Source organism: Moschus berezovskii, chromosome 4 (assembly GCF_049115385.1).
Source record: "Moschus berezovskii isolate FMDL1 chromosome 4, NW_MosBer_1.0, whole genome shotgun sequence".
NCBI classification, from domain to species: Eukaryota; Metazoa; Chordata; class Mammalia; order Artiodactyla; family Moschidae; genus Moschus; species Moschus berezovskii.
The window spans coordinates 108283427-108300102 of record NC_142463.1 but is presented as its reverse complement, the minus strand read 5'-3'; the positions used below and the strand labels follow the sequence as shown (position 1 = coordinate 108300102).

Sequence of the window (16676 nt, the reverse complement as noted above, 5' to 3'; positions counted from 1 at the left end):
ATGCCCCAGGCACAACCTGTCCCCTCCCCCAGCTCCCTAAAACTCAAGCTGAGCTGTGCACACCCTCCCTCCAGGCCCCCGCCTGTGCCCCTGGGGCTCTCCCATGTCCGTCTGTGCCTGCTGGGGCAGGAAGCTGGCTTTCCAGGCTGGGCGGGTGGAGGGGGGTGGAGGGGGGCCGCGGAGTTCACCACATCAGCCCACGATAGGAGGGCTGGGTCCCGTTCTCCCCCATCCCCTGCCAGGGGCAGGGCCTGGCCCGGGTATAAATAGGTCAGACTGCTGGGTTCTCCCCATTCTTCCTCTCTGCCCATCATCTCTCTCCAGACTTCCTCTCTCTGGGTGAGTCGTGGTCGCCTGATTGGCATGCGAGGGGTGTTAGGCTGAGGCTGGGGTCAGGAGAAAGGGAGGTGGGTGGGGGCCAGAGGTGCTAAACAGGTCCAGATGTGAGATTCCGATGAGGAGGCTCTGGGGTGGGTGGTGTGTGTGTGCACAAGTGCGTGTGCATTCAAGAAAGAACAACAAGTGTGCAGGTGGCTGGATGGGAACTGTCTGAGGGGTTCTGTGATGCTGGGGCTTGCCTGCGTTGTTGCTGCTGTATGTTTTTTGGTGCATGTGACTGGAGGGTGTGCACGTTGGCTGGTGTCTGCTGGGTGCACACTTGGGTGTGGAAAGCACAGTGAAGGCAGAAGGCGACTGTGGGCTCCGGCTGGTTATGTCCTAGGAGCCTCGGCCCTGCACACAGCAGCCCGGCCCAAGGGAGGGTGGCCTCCCCGTCCCTCCCCTGCATCCGTGCCTCTGCCACCTCACCCTGCCCCTCCCTATGCACTGGTTTTTTCCGCTAGGCCCCTGGGCAAGCCTCCAGCAGCCTCGCCCAGCCCAGTGCTGGGAGGGGGAAAGAATGGGCTGGGGTGGGGCTGCTGTGGGCTGAGTATAGGAGTAGGAGTGAGTGAATGGACCCAGTGAGGGTGGAGAAAGTGCAGCTGGGGAGTTAGCTGCCTGGAACCTGGAGCCTGAGCACCAGGCCCTGCAGGGGTTCACTGCCCCAAGCATACATTTCCCACTCCCGCTAGGAGCTGATCCCCTTTCTGAACCCCTTTCTGGATGGGGGCAGTGTCACCAGTGTGCTCCCTGAGGGATGGGGGTGGGGTGGGGAAAATAAGGTTGTCTTTTTGACCCTGCCCCAGCTCCTGACTGCTGCCATGGCATATCCCCTGGAGAAGGCCCTTGATGCGATGGTGTCCACCTTCCACAAGTACTCGGGCAAGGAGGGTGACAAGTTCAAGCTCAACAAGTCTGAGCTAAAGGAGCTGCTGACCCGGGAGCTGCCCAGCTTCTTGGGGGTGAGTGACACTGCCTGGGAGGCACCTGTCCTCTGACCAGCACTACCTACAGCTGGCAGCTGCTGCTGACATGGACAATTTCTGGGCAGAGAGCTTACCCTGGCTGCCCGGGGCCAAAGCACGGTGAGCACCCACCGCTCGCTTCCTAGCACCCTCAGAAAGAGGGCAGAGTGAGCAGATAGGGTACGGTGCTCTGTACAACTTCCCTGGAGGGAAACTGATGCTCAGAGAGGCTAAGTAACTTCCCAAGGTAGTCAGTGATTAAAGCTGAGATCATGAACTGTGATGGTCGAACTCTTGCCATCACTTCAGCAATGAATCTCTTTCTCTTTTTTTTAATATTCTGTGAAAGTTATATGCCTTCTTTTTTTTTTTAGTTGAAATATCATTGATTTACAGTGTGTTCATTTCAGGTGTACAGCAAAGTGATTTAGTGATATACACATGTCTGTTTTTTCAGATTCTTTTCCATTATAAGTTATTACACAACATTGAATACAGTTCCCTGTGTTATACAGTAACTCTTTTATCTCTTTTATATACAGTAGTGTATCTCTGTTAATCTCATATTCCTATTTTATCACCATCCCCCCCGCCCCATAAACCACTTTTGAGTTTCTATTTGGCTTGTGGGCGTGAAGGTATAGTTGTCTGGAGACACGCACACACCTACAGACTTCTGCTGAGCAATCCCGGATGCCATCTGTATCACCCTTTATGCTGCTTCTGTACTGCTTTCGTGACCACTGTGCAACTGGACTCTTAAAATGGCCTTGGCAGAAGAGGCTGTGGTCTCCTTTATCCCGCTGTACCCAGGTCCTCAGGCTTCACCTGAGGGGTAGCTTAGCCCCTATGGCTGGAGGTCCAAAGCCAGCCCCCCAAGGGGTGCCTGTGCCTTCCTGAGCTCCCACCTGGAGGTGCAAACCTCACCCTGTCCGGGCTCTGCCCCACTCCCCCACCCCGACCTCGCTTCCGGTGTCCACCCGTAGCCTCTTCCTCCTGCAGAAAAGGACGGATGAAGCTGCGTTCCAGAAACTGATGAGCAACCTGGACTGCAACAAGGATAACGAGGTGGACTTCCAGGAGTACTGCGTCTTCCTGTCCTGCATCGCCATGATGTGCAATGAGTTCTTCGAAGGTTTCCCTGATAAGCAACCCCGGAAAAAATGAAGGCTCCTCATGTGTGGGTGGTGGGGGGCTGCCAGCTGGGGTCTCCCCTGTTGGCAGTGGGCATATCATCTTACCCTGGCTCCTCCAGACGTGAGCATAATACTGAAAAAGTTCAATAAAGATTCTTGAAAGCTATGAGGCTGATGGTCTGAGCAACTCTGGGGGCGTGGGGTGGGGCGTGAGGGACACTTGTGGGGGCAGTGGGGAGCGGGTAATGGAGGATGCTGGGAGTTGAGCTGTAGTGTTGTGGAGAGTGGAGAGCAGACTAGTGAAGATGGGAGAGGGATGTGGGTGACTGTGCATGTGAGTGGCAGACAGATGGGGTCAAAGGCAGGGAAAGGGACCCCAGAGGCTTGGAACATCCCAGCTGTAGGATCTTAGCCAGTGTTCTCACCCATCCCACCTCCCCAGCTTTGCCTCCGGCAGGACCTCTGACTGGGGCTGGGATGGATTCGAAGGTCACATCTGCTCCTGGTTGGGGTCTGGAATGGAGTGTGGGTGCCCTGGGGTGGTGGGGAAAGGGCTGAGTCATGGGGAGGAAGTAGTGAGGCCGGAGTGGAATGGGGAGCAAGGCTCACTCCTGACACTTACAGCTCCAGCCCTGCCTGCCACCTGTTCCAGTGCCCTGGCTTCAGACCCCAGGAAAGATGAATCCTTCCTGTCCAGGGTCAGATCAGGGAGGTGACACGGAGGAAGGGCAGGTTGATGGCCACAGCATGAGAGTATCATCCTTCTCTAACCCCGTCTCTCCCGGAGGCCCTAGGATGAGATTCGTTCCCAGTTAACAGTCATGCTCCATCAAGGTCCATCCAAGGACCTCGGAACTGATGAGTGGACAGTAACTGGGTTGGGAGGGAGGGAGATGGAGGGAGGCAACCAGAGTTTTGGAGACAAAATTCTAGGCATGAGATCTGATAAGTGAATTGAGACTCCCCCCACCCCACTCCCGCTCCCAAAAGTATCAGGCACGATAGTGCTTCTCTTTAGGTTAAAGACCAGCGGCTCCAGCCTGCAGTGGGTGGGGGTTATATTTCCAGGCCTTGCTTGGGTGGTACAGGGACCTGCAATGAAGAGGTGAGTGGAAGGCAGGTGCAGAGACAGAGAAGGTCTGGTTCCCGTGACTTTCAAGCTTTCCCCTTTCCTTCTCATCACGTTGTTTTTCTCTCAAGTCGCAGAGGAGAGGGGTAGGTGACTCAGACGTTCCTTCAGAGTGTGGCGACAGAGACTTGGATAGAATTTTGATCCAGGAAAAAGTTTGCCACTTGTTCCTTCTCCCCCTCATCCCCCGCCCCAGTCGGCCCATCTTCCACTGGAGTGCCCTCCCCTGAGTCTCCCTTCTGCATCACTCTCTACTTTGGAAACTCCTGTTGCTTAGCGACCAGTCCCTGCTGCCTCTTTACCTTTGGCAGCTGGGGGTGGGGGTGGAATTGGGGGCAGCTGGGAGCGTCTAGGCAGGCTAGGGTGGGGCGGCATCAGCCACAGGTGCTAAGCCCCTGACTCTGTTCTCTTCTCATTCTTGAACTGGTTGGTGGTAGAACAATGTCTGCACTTCCCTGGTAGCTCAGCTGGTTAAAAATCTGCCTGCAATGCAGGAGAACCCGACACGGTTCCTGGGTTGGGAAGATCCCCTGGAGAAGGGATAGGCTACCCCCTCCAGTATTCTTGGGCTTCCCTGGTGGCTCAGAAGGTAAAGATTCCACATGCAATGTAGGAGACCCGGTTTCGATCCCTGGTTTGGGAAGATTCCCTGGAGGAGGGTGTGGTAACCCACTCCAGTATTCTTGCCTGGAGAATCTCATGGACAGAGGAGCCTGGTGGGCTACAGTCCATGGGGTTGCAAAGAGTCAGACACAACTGAGCAACTAATCACAGAACAATGTCTGAGTCTCTCCTGGGATATAGGCAAATCTCCTTGACCCAAACCCTGGTCATTACTGCACCTTGAACCTGCTCCCCAGAGTCCACAGCCTCTACCCCATCACCCAGCTCTACCCTTCCCCAATTTCCACCTTGGTCTCTCCGATTTTCAGTTCTCCAAGAGTCTCTGACAGTTCTTTTCCATGGTGACCAGTGAGGTGTCGAAGAAATCATCATTGAAAAGTCCTTTAAAAATCTTAGTCTCCCTACTCGCTAATGACCTTGACCATGCCCTTGGCAGGAAAAATCTTTCCCTGCTGATTCCCATCTTGAGATGCATCTATTCTGCTCTTGGGGTGGGTGGGAGGTTCCCAATACAAAGAGCAGCCTAGGGTATGGGTGGATACCCTGCATACCTCCTGATTCTTCTTTCCAGGGAGCCTGGCTGTCATCCCATCAGATTGTGAGTTCTGGGTTTTGGTTGGAAAGACAAAGCTTCTGGGATTGAGAATGTATGTACCGTGGTAAACTCAGTATGCTCCCATCCCCTCTGTTTAGAAACAAGGAAGGTGAGATTCGCAAAAGGGGGTTTCTTTGCAGCCTTGTCCCAGGAGGCTCTGCCCTAGGCCTCTTTGTCCCTCGCCCCTTCTTATTGGCCCTTTCTTTCTTTCCCCTGGTTTCCTGGGGACTGGAACAAGGGAATAAAGGCAGAGAGCAGTGGCAGGCAGCCTGTGTCTGCCGCTTGACTTCTCCAGCTCTCTCCTTCCTTGGTGAGTCCTTCCTTCTGATCTCCCTGCTCATTTATATGGTAGGGCAAGCTGGGCGATGAGGCCAGAGGCTGACAAGCTCTGGTGACTTCCACCAAGAAAGGCTGGGTCTGATGAGTCGGCATGTGCTCAGGGAGGAGAGGGCCGAGTATTTGGCATCAAGGCTATGAGAATTTCCTGAGATGTGGCTCTGGAGGTGGAGGTGGGGATCAGAACTAGCAAGGAGGCTGTTGCAACTGCCGAGACCCTCGCCTTCCACTGTGGTCCTGGCTGAGTCTCCCGGTGGTGGGGAGAAGCTGAGGGTTTGGGGTGGTAGGAGATGAATGACAGGTCCGGTTCAAGAATAGCCAGGTGGGCTTCGGACTTCGGGTAGGAGACAGCAGCTTCTTCCTCCTTTCCTGGTTCAGGACCCTACACAGATTTACCTGCAGCCCCCAAGTTCCTTGGGTGTTGGCTCCTTCCTGCCTAAGGGGCAAGTGGTTTCCAAGTCTGAGTCATAGGAGCTCCAACAGCTTCTTCTTTGGAGGGGTGTGTGGCTGTGCTGGTGGAATGGAGGGCCCCATCAGACCCAGTCTCTGGATCCAGCTCTCACAATGACCCTGGAGAGGAGGCCCACTTCCTTCACTGACTCATGACTGATCTGTGTGTACAGTTTCTGGACTGGAGCCTAGGGACCAGCTGGACAAGTCTTGTCACCCCTCCTGGCTTCCTGTTGAGATCTTATCTTCCAGTTCCAGCCCCAGGTTCCTCCAACCCGTGGACTCTCTCTTTGCCCTGTCCCCCACTTCTGTAATGGGACACTCCCTGATAGTGGGTGGTTCAGGCTCTGGGGCCAAGAAGGGTGACTTGGGGTAAGGAGAATGACCTCTGGAGAATGAGTGCCCAAGCTGGGTCAGGCCGGAAGAAAATCCTGACCCTTCATTGGCTCCACCATCTGTCACCAGTTCTTCTGGGGAGGTCAGCTTGTTACTCCCTCTGCCCCTAGACCTTTTTTTCAACATCTTCTAAGCAGGAATGTGTGCAGTCTCTTTCCAGGGCTGGTCAGGCTCTGGCTGTTCCAAGTCTGCTGTGGGTCTCACTACAGCCTATCCTGAGACATTGGGGTCCATGTGCTAGACTTTGGTCTCACCATGTGTTCTAGTCACTGGTCCTTGAAGGAGAAGCTTGGAGAGGGGCTAATGATGGGGTCCAGCTTCCTGGGGAATGTGATCTTTCCTTCTCCCTTCAGTCTCTGGAACTGCACACCATGATGGAGACCCCTCTGGAGAAGGCCCTGACCACTATGGTCACCACTTTCCATAAATATTCTGGGAGAGAGGGCAGCAAACTGACTCTGAGTAGGAAGGAGCTGAAGGAACTGATCAAGAAGGAGCTGTGTCTTGGTGAGGTAGGTTCTGGTCCCTCCCCTGGACCCCAGAGTCCCCGTGCTCCCTGGGCACAGTGGGGGAGGGGAGGGAAGAGAAGGGGAAGAATGGATGCCACTGTCAGGGGCTCCCCAGCACGAGGAGGGGAGGCCCCTCCAGAGGGGACACATGTCTGTCTGCAAGGTATACCAGTCTCAGCCAGGGCAGGATGGCCAAAAGTAGGGGTGGAGACCCAAGGAAGACGGTGAACATCTTGGGCGTATACAACTCTAGACCTAGTGCCGAGGGATGAATCAGGTATCACTGGGAAAGGAGAAGAGCGGTGTTTGCAGGGTAGGCCTCAGCCTGGGTGAGGGATTCACAGAAGGAGACCAAGGAGACTTCCGGGCTGAGGCTGGGTTCCTGCGCCTGTGGAATCTGTGAGAGGAATGGGGTGGGTGGTGGGTGAGGGGATCCAGGGTCCAGTCAGCTCTGCAGAACTCACAGGCAGGGCGCCCACCTGGTCCTGCTCTTTGTGTCCACTGCCACCGGGGCTTTCCGCTGAGGCTGACATGGGACCCAAAAGGACCATTCTGCTAGTTTGCTAACACAGGTTGGAAGGAAGCAGAACTGATTCTTACCAGATGGAGATGGTGGGAGGGAGGCAACTGGCAGAGGGAGAGGCCTATGAGGTAGTCACCATATTATTGTTACAGTTAAAAAAAAAATTGAGGCTCAGATACATTATATAATCTCCAGCTAGTGAGAGGCTGGAATTCCAGGCCAGCCCCATGTATCACTCTCCCTCTTTCCTTTAAAATCAGCCTGGGGTGGGGGGCTCTCCTGTGGCATCCTGAACCTTAGTGGACCTCCCGAGAGAAAAGTGGGAATGTGTCTCTGTGGACAGGGGACCAAAGCAGGTCTGGGTGTCACCAGGCCTCCCCTCTGGCCTTCCTGCCTACTTCTCTGCATCCTGGAGCTAATGAAGGCAGAGGGAGGGGCCATGGGTCCGGCAGGGTTAATTACAGGGAGACGGAGGCCCTGGGGAGGGCCTGGCTATAACAGGAGCCCAGACTGGGGACAAGCATGGCGTCACAGAGGCTGTTTCCATCTCCGTGTGTCCCAACGTCTTGTATACGTATATCTCCTGTGGCAAAGCTGGAGTGGAGGGCAGTGAAGAGGAGAGGGCAGGATGTGCCTGTATCTTCTTCCTGTTCCCCCCAAGTGCCCTGTCTCCCTCCTCTTGTAGAGCTGGGCTGGGAGGGCAGGGGACCAGACAGACAGCAGGCCTGGGTGCCATGCAGTCGTTCCATACAGCTGTCCTGCAGGCTCTCCTAGCTAGGGAACACGGAGCTGTAACCACTGCTCTCGTGGAGGGATGTGCGATCTGCTGGAGTTCTGAACGATCCCCAACAGGGACAGAGTAAGACTTGGATCCTGCTCGGAGCCAGTATAGTTAGCAAGCTGTTTCTATGAGGTGTTGTAGGAAATTTAGCTGCTTCTTTGAACTGTAGAAATTGTCGAGAGGAAGAGCAGTGCCTGCACTAGCCTGCACTCTAGTCATTTATTCAGACTGGGAAGTCAGGTCACGGAGGCTCTGCTTGGTGTCAGATCCCATGCTGGCTGTGGCCTGGGGGGAGACTCTGGGGGTTGAGAGGCTCCGTGTTGCTGACTCAACTGGGGATCAGCCTGAGGAAATCTTCCCAGGGGGCACGGCAGGGCTGGGAGAGGTGGCTGGCTGACCTGTCTCTCTATCTGGGCCCTCGAAGAAGATGAGGGAGAGCAGCACTGACGACCTGATGAAGAGTTTGGACAAGAACAGTGACCAGGAGATTGACTTCAAGGAGTACTCTGTGTTCCTGACCACGCTGTGCATGGCCTACAATGACTTCTTTCTGGAGGAGAACCAATGACCGGGGCCTGGCCCCTGCAGCTCTGCTCACAAACCCTCCATGGCCCCTCGCCTTCCCCTCCCTCCCAGAAAGACCCTGCTTCAGCCTTCAACTCCAGCAGAGGAATAAAGGTTTTCCATTCCAGGTGTCCAGGGCTGGTTTGGTAGATTCTTTTCCACCTTGACTGGGGGTGGGGTGGGGCCAGGCAGAGCTCCCTGAGTAAGTGGACAGCCTCTGGGAGTTAGGGTTCTGAGTTTCTTTCAGAGTGGCTGTGACTAATCTTATCCAGGCTTAGTGTTGCCCTCAAAAAAAAAAAAAAATGGGGAAGTGGGGCCAGGCTTTTGCTTGCCTCAAGGGAATGCTGCAAGTATGCAGAGAAAGCTGCTGGGGGAAAGTGCTCGGGGAATGAGGACACGGGTGAAATCCTTAGGTGCTGTTTCAGGAGCTCCAAAGAGCTCTGGTACCATAGCCCTTTATGTCTCAGCACAGCAAAGTATTCAGCAAGAGGGTAAGTGATAGGTAAGTGATTTACTGGAAAAGGACGATTGTGAGGCTTACAAGCGGGTGAATGAGAGATGCCGGGCCCTACGAACTTACTGGGTTACAGTTTTACAATCAGAGGAAAGGTGGGGAGGGGGCGAAGACCTTTGTCTTTCTGGAGTAGACATCATGCTTCCATCATTAGCTCCTCCTCTGGGTTGAGCAGGGGAGTTTTGTTGTCTCTACATGGTCAAGTTAGGTCCACAAATTACTGTTTTTTATGTGTACAGGGAGCATGACCTAGGGATCATTACTTACTGAGCTCACTGGGCAGTGTGTGGGGCTCATACCATCACTGTTTTGTTGTTTGGGGGTATGTCTTATGTTTCTGATGCATTGCTTCGTTGCTAAGCAAGCCTGCTTGGTTTTGTGGCTAAGTAAACCCACTTTCTTGAGTAATCATCAGTTCATAGGGGTCTCTCATACTTTTTCTACTTATAGTCCCCTAGTGGGATTAACTATCCCAGTACTTGGCCCCCTTATTCTGTCCCTATCACGGGGGTGGGGTGGGGGGGGTGGGCAGCTGGGATGTGGCTCTGAGGGCAGTGGTGGGCAGGCCAGAATGCCTTGTCCCTGGCTCCCAGGAGGCTCTCCCTCTCCCCTACGCCAGCACACTAAGAAAACAGTCTGGCCTTGACCTCCACGCCAGCCCCCTTCTCCCCCATTTCCCCCTTGGCAATGAGCCCCACCCCCATCATCTCTGGGGTCCAGAAATGTCTGCTCTCCCCGCCTCTCCGTATCAAAATCCTTTCTTAGGAGAGGATCTGAAAAACTTTGCAGTGGAGGGTAAATAACTAATGACACGGGGCTCCGCTCGGGTGTGCGCGCACTTTAGAGGGCAAGAGGTTCCCAGTGGAATTCGGGAGGGGGTGGGGTGGGGGACGGGAGAGGGTGGTGGTGGTGGCAGGAAGTTATTTTCCCTAGTGGGATGGGTGTTCCAGATGCCCTGTCAGTTCTATCCTTCATCTAGGGTTTTCCCTGCATCGCCACCCCCTTACTTCTACACGGACAGACAGACAGTAGCTGCCCCGTTCTCCGGCTCCTCCCCTTGCCCTGTCACACCCCGACACGGGGGACACACTGAGTTTTGGAGATTAGGAGGGAGTGCAGGTCTTTTGAGCCCCTCACACCCGCCCCACGGAGCCCCGAGAAGCCCCCGCGGCAGGGCGTGGGAAGTCCGGCCGGGTGTGCTGTGAGGAGCGGCAGGCTGGGGCGAGGGCCGGGCGCGGGCGGCGGGCGCCCTCGCGCACCGGCTTCGCTGACCGCAGCTGTAAGGCGGGCTGGCCGATCCGCTTGGTCGCTCCCTTCTCCTTTCGCTGCAACCCGCGCTGAGTTCTCACCAGGGCAGCCCCGGTCCTTCTGGGGCGGCGCTCCCGGGTTAGTCCGCCCGCAGTCAGAGTAGGCCGGTGGCGGGGAGAGGCAGGCTGGCCCGGGCTAAGGCATCCTATGGGGCAGCTCCCCACAGCGGGCCTTGTAGGGTGCAGGAGGGTGTGTCCCGGCTGTGGGGTGTGTCAGTGCCACGGTATGTGGTCCTGTGAGGGGGGACTGGGTGTGCAGCCTCCATCCCACTCTCCCAACATACTCCCCAACTTTCTTGGAATCCCTAGAGAAGAGTTCTCAACCGTGGTCCTGCTTATTCCTTAGGATCCTTGAACCACCTCTGCTCTGGTTCCCTTCTCTGCAGGGCACTCATCTCTTGGCCCTAGAGTCTGCCCTCCCCCTGCCCTTCCAGCCCTGGGCTTTCTCCTTTCTCCACCAGGGTTTACCCCACCCTAGTCCTGGAGAATCCCAGGGACGGGGGAGCCTGGTGGGCTTCCGTCTATGGGGTCACACAGAGTCGGACACGACTGAAGTGACTTAGCAGCAGCAGCAGCAGCAGTCAAAGGGAGTTGAAGGGGTTGCTTGACAGTGGTCTTGAGGCGTGTGGGTAAGTGAGAAGGCCTTGCTGCCCAGGGTGCTGACCTGTCCCTCTGCCTGCAGCTCTGAGCCCTGTCTTCAGCTATGGGGATGCCCCTGGATCAGGCCATTAGCCTCCTGGTGGCCATCTTCCACAAGTACTCCGGCCGTGAGGGTGACGAGAACACCTTGAGCAAGAAGGAGCTGAGAGAGCTTGTCCAGAAGGAGCTCACCCCTGGGGAGATGAGTGAGCCTCCCAGGCGCCCTCTCCCCACCTCCCACTCTTCAGAGTAGGATTGGGAGAGGGCGGGGTGCCAGGTGCATCTGACTCACCCCTGTCCACATTCCAGGGCCCTGGACCACATGCCTTACCATTGGCTCACACTCCTGCGGGGCTGGGGATACTCTCAGCCTGGTATTCCCTCCCCTTGAGTGAGGAACAGAGGAGAGGCAAAGCCAAGTGAACCCCAGGTGGAACTGGATCTTTGGTGACGGGTGAGAATTGAGACACTTGTATGAGAGAGGGCTGCCTGGGAGGGGGAAACGCAGAGAACTCAAGGTCTCATCACCGTTGAGTCCGGATTTCCCATTCTGACACATTAAAAGATGAAGGATGCTGAAGTCGCAGAGCTAATGGACGAACTGGACCAGAACAAGGACCAGGTGGTGAACTTCCAAGAATACGTCACCTTCCTGGGGGCCTTGGCTATGATCTGCAATGAACTTCTCCGGGACTGAAAATAAACTGGGAGGTGGAGACGTCCTCTATCTTGTCTGTCTGTCTAATGGTGGTAATTGTACAATAAATTTATTATTATTTTTTGGTTAAATCTACCCCTGTGTCCTGACTTCCCAGGGATTTCTGTTTCCTCCTCTGCTTGATGCTGCATCAACCATCAGATGGCTTTCTCACAGTTACCTCTGGGAGTGACTCACCAGGCCAGGAAAACTGGTGGGAAGGCTCACAAGATGGTGGATGTACCCTAACAGAGTGGCTGTGAGCTCGTAAGTTGGCTTTTATGTATATTAGAAAAGATGTCCACTCTGGGTGAAGCCATCTTAAGGAAAGGCTCAAGTGGTTCCCAGCTTCCCAAGTGGCGCTCGTGGTAAAGAACTGCCTGCCCATGCATGAGACATCAGAGATGGCGGTTTGATCCCTGGGTCCGGAAGATCCTCTGGAGAAGGGCATGACAACCCACTCCAGTATTCTTGCCTGGAGAATCCCATGGACAGAGGAGCCTGGCGGGCTACAGTCCATGGAGTTGCAAAGAGTCGAACACGACTGAAGTGACTTAGCATGCACACACACACAAGTGGTCCCCAGTAGAGTGGGTTCTGGGATGGGCTTGGAGGAAATGGTGCTTGCGTCAGGCTGTGTTGAGGCCAGAGTGGAGCAGAGATAGTACTAGCAAGGTCCCTGATGATGAAGACTTATTTGTGCTCTGGGTATGGTCAGAGTGGAAGAGCCACAAGTGCTGGGGGGGGGGGGTGGGCTGGTCCACGTTCTCACCACAGTGAAGTGGGGGCAGAGAAGGCGCTACTGATATGCCCAGCGCCTGGTCAGGGAGTGTTCTGTCATTCTGTTGAGACAACCACAGACGGACAGCACACTGGATGCTTGAGTTCCGTTCTGCTGCTTATGCCCTGGGTGGTCGAAGTTGGGAAGCACGCTTTAGGAGTCTGTCCGTGTATTCAGGGGGCAGGGTTCTTTGTACTAGGGGCGGTGGTCTGAGAAGCTGGCAGCTGTGTGAATATGTGAATCATGGGGTGTTCGTGAAAGAGGTGGAGTGGGGGGTCCCCAGGATGGGGTGGGGATCCCAGGGCTGGGCAACCACGGCTTCAAACTTTTCTATCAATATTGATCCAGCCAATCCCTACAGCCTTAGCAGAATGAATCACCCTGGTTATTCCATCAGAGCAAAGCCTCATTCTCAGCCCCCATCAGGGAAGGTGAGTAACTGTCTGAATTGTTGCCTGAGTTCATTGTTTGCATTAGTGTTTTCATGTGCAGGGTGAGGGTGGGGCAAGGGGGTACATTGTGTCTCAGGGTGATGGGGCAGTTGTCATAGTTCTGTCCCCTCCAGGCCTGGTGGGCCCCAGGCAAGTTCCTCTGTAGGCTCTGGGGACCTCAAAGGGAAACCATATTCTCCTTCTCCTCTTACCTCTGCACTTCCCTGGGCCCAGGTTTGTGGCATTGTCTTCTTCCTCCTTGGGGTGGGGATGAGTGGACAGTCTTGAGAGGACTGGAAGCCTTACCTTTTGGTGTCCCTCCTTCTCTAGTGGCCTCTCCTTCCCCGCAGGGTGTAGTGGCTGGCACAGTTGGGAACCAGGAAGGGACCCAGGGCCTGAGCTGCATCCAACACCATCTGGAAAGGTACCTTCCCAGAACCCCAGAGGCCAGCATATTGGGGCATGGAGTGAGCGCCCTCTTGTGGGCAGAGAGCAGGACGCTACAGACCGGTGAGTTTGGCTTTCTCCAGCCCCTGGGGAGGGGCCAATGGTGGTTGGTGGAGCCCTTCCAGAGAAGAAGAGCCACTTGGTGCTCAGGGAATGTCAGCCGGGTGATCTTTTGGCTCCTGGCACCTAACCTTTGGACAGCAAGATCAGACCAGTCAGTCTGAAAGGAAATCAACCCTGAATGTTCACTGGAAGGACAGTTGTTGAAGCTGAAGCTTCAGTACTTTGGCCACCTGATGCGAAGAGCTGATTCATTGAAAAAGACCCTGATGCTGGGAAAGACTGAAGGCAAAAGGAGGAGGGGGCGGCAGAGGATGAGATGGTTAGATAGTGTCACCAACTCAACAGACGAGTTTGAGCAAACTCTGGGAGATAATGGAGGACAGAGGAGCCTGGTGTGCTGCAGTCCATGACATTGCAAAGAGTTGGGCATGGTTTAGAGGCTGAACAAACACAAACCTAACTTCAGTTCAGTCACTCAGTTGTGTCCAGCTCTTTGCGACCCTATGAATCACAGCACGCCAGGCCTCCCTGTCCATCACCAACTCCCGGAGTTCACTCAAACTCATGTCCATCGAGTCAGTGATGCCATCCAGCCATCTCATTCTCTTTCGTCCCCGTCTCCTCCCATCCCCAATCCCTCCCAGCATCAGTCTTTTCCAGTGAGTTAACTCTTCAATGAGGTGGCCAAAGTATTGAAGTTTCAGCTTTAGCATCAGTCCTTCCAATGAACACCCAGGACTGATGTTCTTTAGAATGGACTGGTTGGCTCTCCATGCAGTCCAAGGAACTCTCAAGAGTCTTCTCCAACACCACAGTTCAAAAGCATCAATTCTTCGGCAATCAGCTTTCTTCACAGTCCAACTCTCAAATCCATACATGACCACTGGAAAAACCATAGCCTTGACTGCTGCTGCTGCTGCTGCTAAGTCGCTTCAGTCGTGTCCGACTCTGTGCGACCCCATAGATGGCAGCCCACCAGGCTCCCCCATCCCTGGGATTCTCCAGGCTAGACGGACCTTTGTTGGCAAAGTAATGTCTCTGCTTTTTAATAAAGCAATTCAACTTCATCTAAGACACGCCTACCACCAGCAAGTCAAAGAAACGAAGGCGGTTTGCAAAAGACAAATAGAATCTGAACCCTTCCCCTCCCCTGCCTCAATTTCAGGGCCAAGAAGACCTTCATACAAAGAGGAAGGAGGGGTCATTTCAGTGGGTGAAGACCCACTGCAGGGGGTGGGGGGCTACTCAGACAAGGCCTTCAGCCCTGCATCTTCAGGGAGCTCTGGTGGGTGGGCAGGCCATGAGGTGGAAGGAAATCAATAAACACGTACAGTTCACCTGCACCTTAACAGATTTGTCCTTTATTAGCTGTCTTTCCATAGTAGTAGAGGGGAATAGGAACACAGATTTTAAAAATAAAACCTCAAACAAATAGCAAATCTTCTGTTTGCTTTGAAGTTATGGTTTTTAAGTTTTTTTTTGTGGGGGGCAGTGGGAGGCAGCAGCATTTACAGTGAAATTTGGTGGGTGCTCTACTCAGACGGTGGGATTAGGTGTGGAGGGGATGCACAGGCTGGTCATATTTTATTGCATTTGCTTCATGAAGCCTTTAGCTCACACTGTGGAACAGGGGTCTGGGCTTAGAGCAGAAAGAAATGTTCAGATGTGAGCTGGGGGCTTCACACCTTGTCCCTTTGCTGAGACTGATCCAGGGAAGTGGCTGCGTGTTCCCCCAGGCCCCTTGATGAGGCTCCCTTTTCCCTTGCGGTGTATAAACAAGCATTAATCCTACAGCCTAGTCAGCCTGACTCCTAGGAAGCTGAAACAGCAACATCACAGCCCATAGTCTGTAAGCTGGGGCGGGCCCCAATCAAAGGAGTTTAGGACTGAGTCACAGTATGTGGCTCTTTGTTCTCTGCCAAGTGTATCCAGTACAGTGGAGAATAAAGCTGCTGTACATTTGTACAGCACTTTTAGTTTTAGGCACTTTTTTATCCATTGTCTTTTGTGATGCCCAGAAGATTCATGGGTAGTATGAATTATTAACCTCGTTTGACAAGTGAAAAGACCAGTAAAGGAGTAAGTGCCTCCACCCTGGGCAAACTTAAGTTCAGAACTGGGGCCTCTCCATTCTCTTTGCCAGTTCATCAGTGCTTATCGCATCATGACATATTCTGGCTATTTCTTTTTCATGTTTTTCTCTTAAATGTTTTCATTATGTATTGAGAGTGTACCAAATAATTTACAGAAATAATCAGTGAGTCAGAGTTGCCTTGGCCTGGATCTTATCCTGGGCTGGGTCCCATTCAAGGACCAGATATTCAAAGACCAGTGACAAGGAAAGGTGATTTTTCACTACTTGTAAGGAGGGAAAGGGAACATGTTCTCTTCTTCTGGAATGGTCTCCTTGGGAATGTCACTGGCCTGAATCCTAACACCACCCTTTGGAATGTAAATAAAATTTTTCTAGGAAGAAGATAGCTCCGGGAGTCTCCAGTTTTTGGATCCTAGAGATCTAAATTTCGAGTCTTCTCTTTTGAAGTATAAATACCTAGAGAGATAGCTTTGTTTTCTTGAGCTCCTTGGAGCTTAACCTTGGGACCTACCACAGATAGTAAGCATTTGACTCTCTCTCTTTGGGAGACAAGTGGAAGAAAAGTGAAAGTGTTAGTTGCTCAGTCGTGTCCGACTCTTTGTGACCCCACGGACTGTAGCCTGGCCAGGCTCCTCTGTCCATGGAATTCTCTGGGCAAGTATACTGGAATGGGTTGCTATTTCCTACTCCAGGGGATCTTCCCGACCCAGGGATTGAACCCAGGTCTCCTGCATTGTGGACAGATTCTTTACCATCTGGGCCACCATGGAAGCTCTGGAGCAAAACAATTAAGTACAGAATGCCTGCAAGTTTAATTCTCAAGGTATGTGAAGAGTCCCAGTGTTAGGGGAAGCACACTGACTAAAACCGCCCACCCTGGCCAGGCACCATAGTAACCACTGCATGAGTCGCTTTCCACAGTAGGTCCTGGTAAGGAACACGAAACTAATAAGCCATCACCAACTGGAAGAGTTCAGGAAAGGTCAGAAGGATACACCACATGTCAGACCACCTCCCAGAATCCTTCTCTCTGGAATCCATCTTGGCTGAACAAGGTGTGCACCATCAGGAAGGACTCTGAGTCAGAATGATTGGCTAAAGACAACCTGGAAACTAATCCCATCACTATAAAATCCGAGACTGTGAGCCATGTGGCAAAGTGGTTCTCCTGGGTTACCTTACCCTACTGCTCTCCGCCTGGGCACCCCTTCCCAATAAAATCTCTTGCTTTGTCAGCACATGTGTCTCCTTGGACAATTCATTTCTGAATGTTGGACAAGAGCCCACTTTTGGGCCCTGGAAGGGGTCCTGCTTCC

The 16676-nt window shown here is 53.7% G+C and overlaps 3 protein-coding genes across 7 annotated transcripts; all 3 read left to right on the top strand.

Moving 5' to 3' along the window:
- Positions 1-186: 186 nt before the first annotated feature.
- On the top strand, positions 187-2645 carry S100A4 (S100 calcium binding protein A4). Its single transcript, XM_055403601.2, has 3 exons — positions 187-339; positions 1185-1340; positions 2346-2645. Exons 2-3 carry the CDS (start codon positions 1200-1202, stop codon positions 2508-2510), a joined length of 306 nt encoding a protein of 101 aa, XP_055259576.1. The 5' UTR covers positions 187-339; positions 1185-1199; the 3' UTR covers positions 2511-2645.
- Positions 2646-5926: 3281 nt separating this feature from the next.
- S100A5 (S100 calcium binding protein A5) lies at positions 5927-8519 on the top strand. 3 transcript variants are annotated; one of them, XM_055402750.2, is made up of 3 exons: positions 5927-6091; positions 6363-6521; positions 8247-8519. In XM_055402750.2, exons 2-3 carry the CDS (start codon positions 6381-6383, stop codon positions 8388-8390), a joined length of 285 nt encoding a protein of 94 aa, XP_055258725.2. In that variant the 5' UTR covers positions 5927-6091; positions 6363-6380; the 3' UTR covers positions 8391-8519. The 3 variants fall into 3 exon arrangements, with proteins under 3 accessions (XP_055258725.2, XP_055258726.2, XP_055258723.2); XM_055402751.2 differs by lacking the exon at positions 5927-6091 and having other exon boundaries at positions 6125-6521; positions 8250-8519; XM_055402748.2 differs by lacking the exon at positions 5927-6091 and having other exon boundaries at positions 6133-6521.
- A 194-nt stretch (positions 8520-8713) lies between these two features.
- Positions 8714-14720, top strand: S100A6 (S100 calcium binding protein A6). 3 transcript variants are annotated; one of them, XR_016037321.1, is made up of 5 exons: positions 8714-8877; positions 11156-11300; positions 11662-11810; positions 12686-12755; positions 13106-14720. XR_016037321.1 is itself a non-coding variant. In XM_055403512.2 (5 exons), exons 1-2 carry the CDS (start codon positions 10911-10913, stop codon positions 11541-11543), a joined length of 273 nt encoding a protein of 90 aa, XP_055259487.1. In that variant the 5' UTR covers positions 9820-10910; the 3' UTR covers positions 11544-11557; positions 11662-11810; positions 12686-12755; positions 13106-14719. The 3 variants fall into 3 exon arrangements, 1 of the variants encoding a protein (XP_055259487.1); XR_016037320.1 differs by having other exon boundaries at positions 8714-8888; XM_055403512.2 differs by lacking the exons at positions 8714-8877; positions 11156-11300 and adding exons at positions 9820-11046; positions 11407-11557 and having other exon boundaries at positions 13106-14719.
- The last annotated feature ends 1956 nt before the right edge of the window (positions 14721-16676 follow it).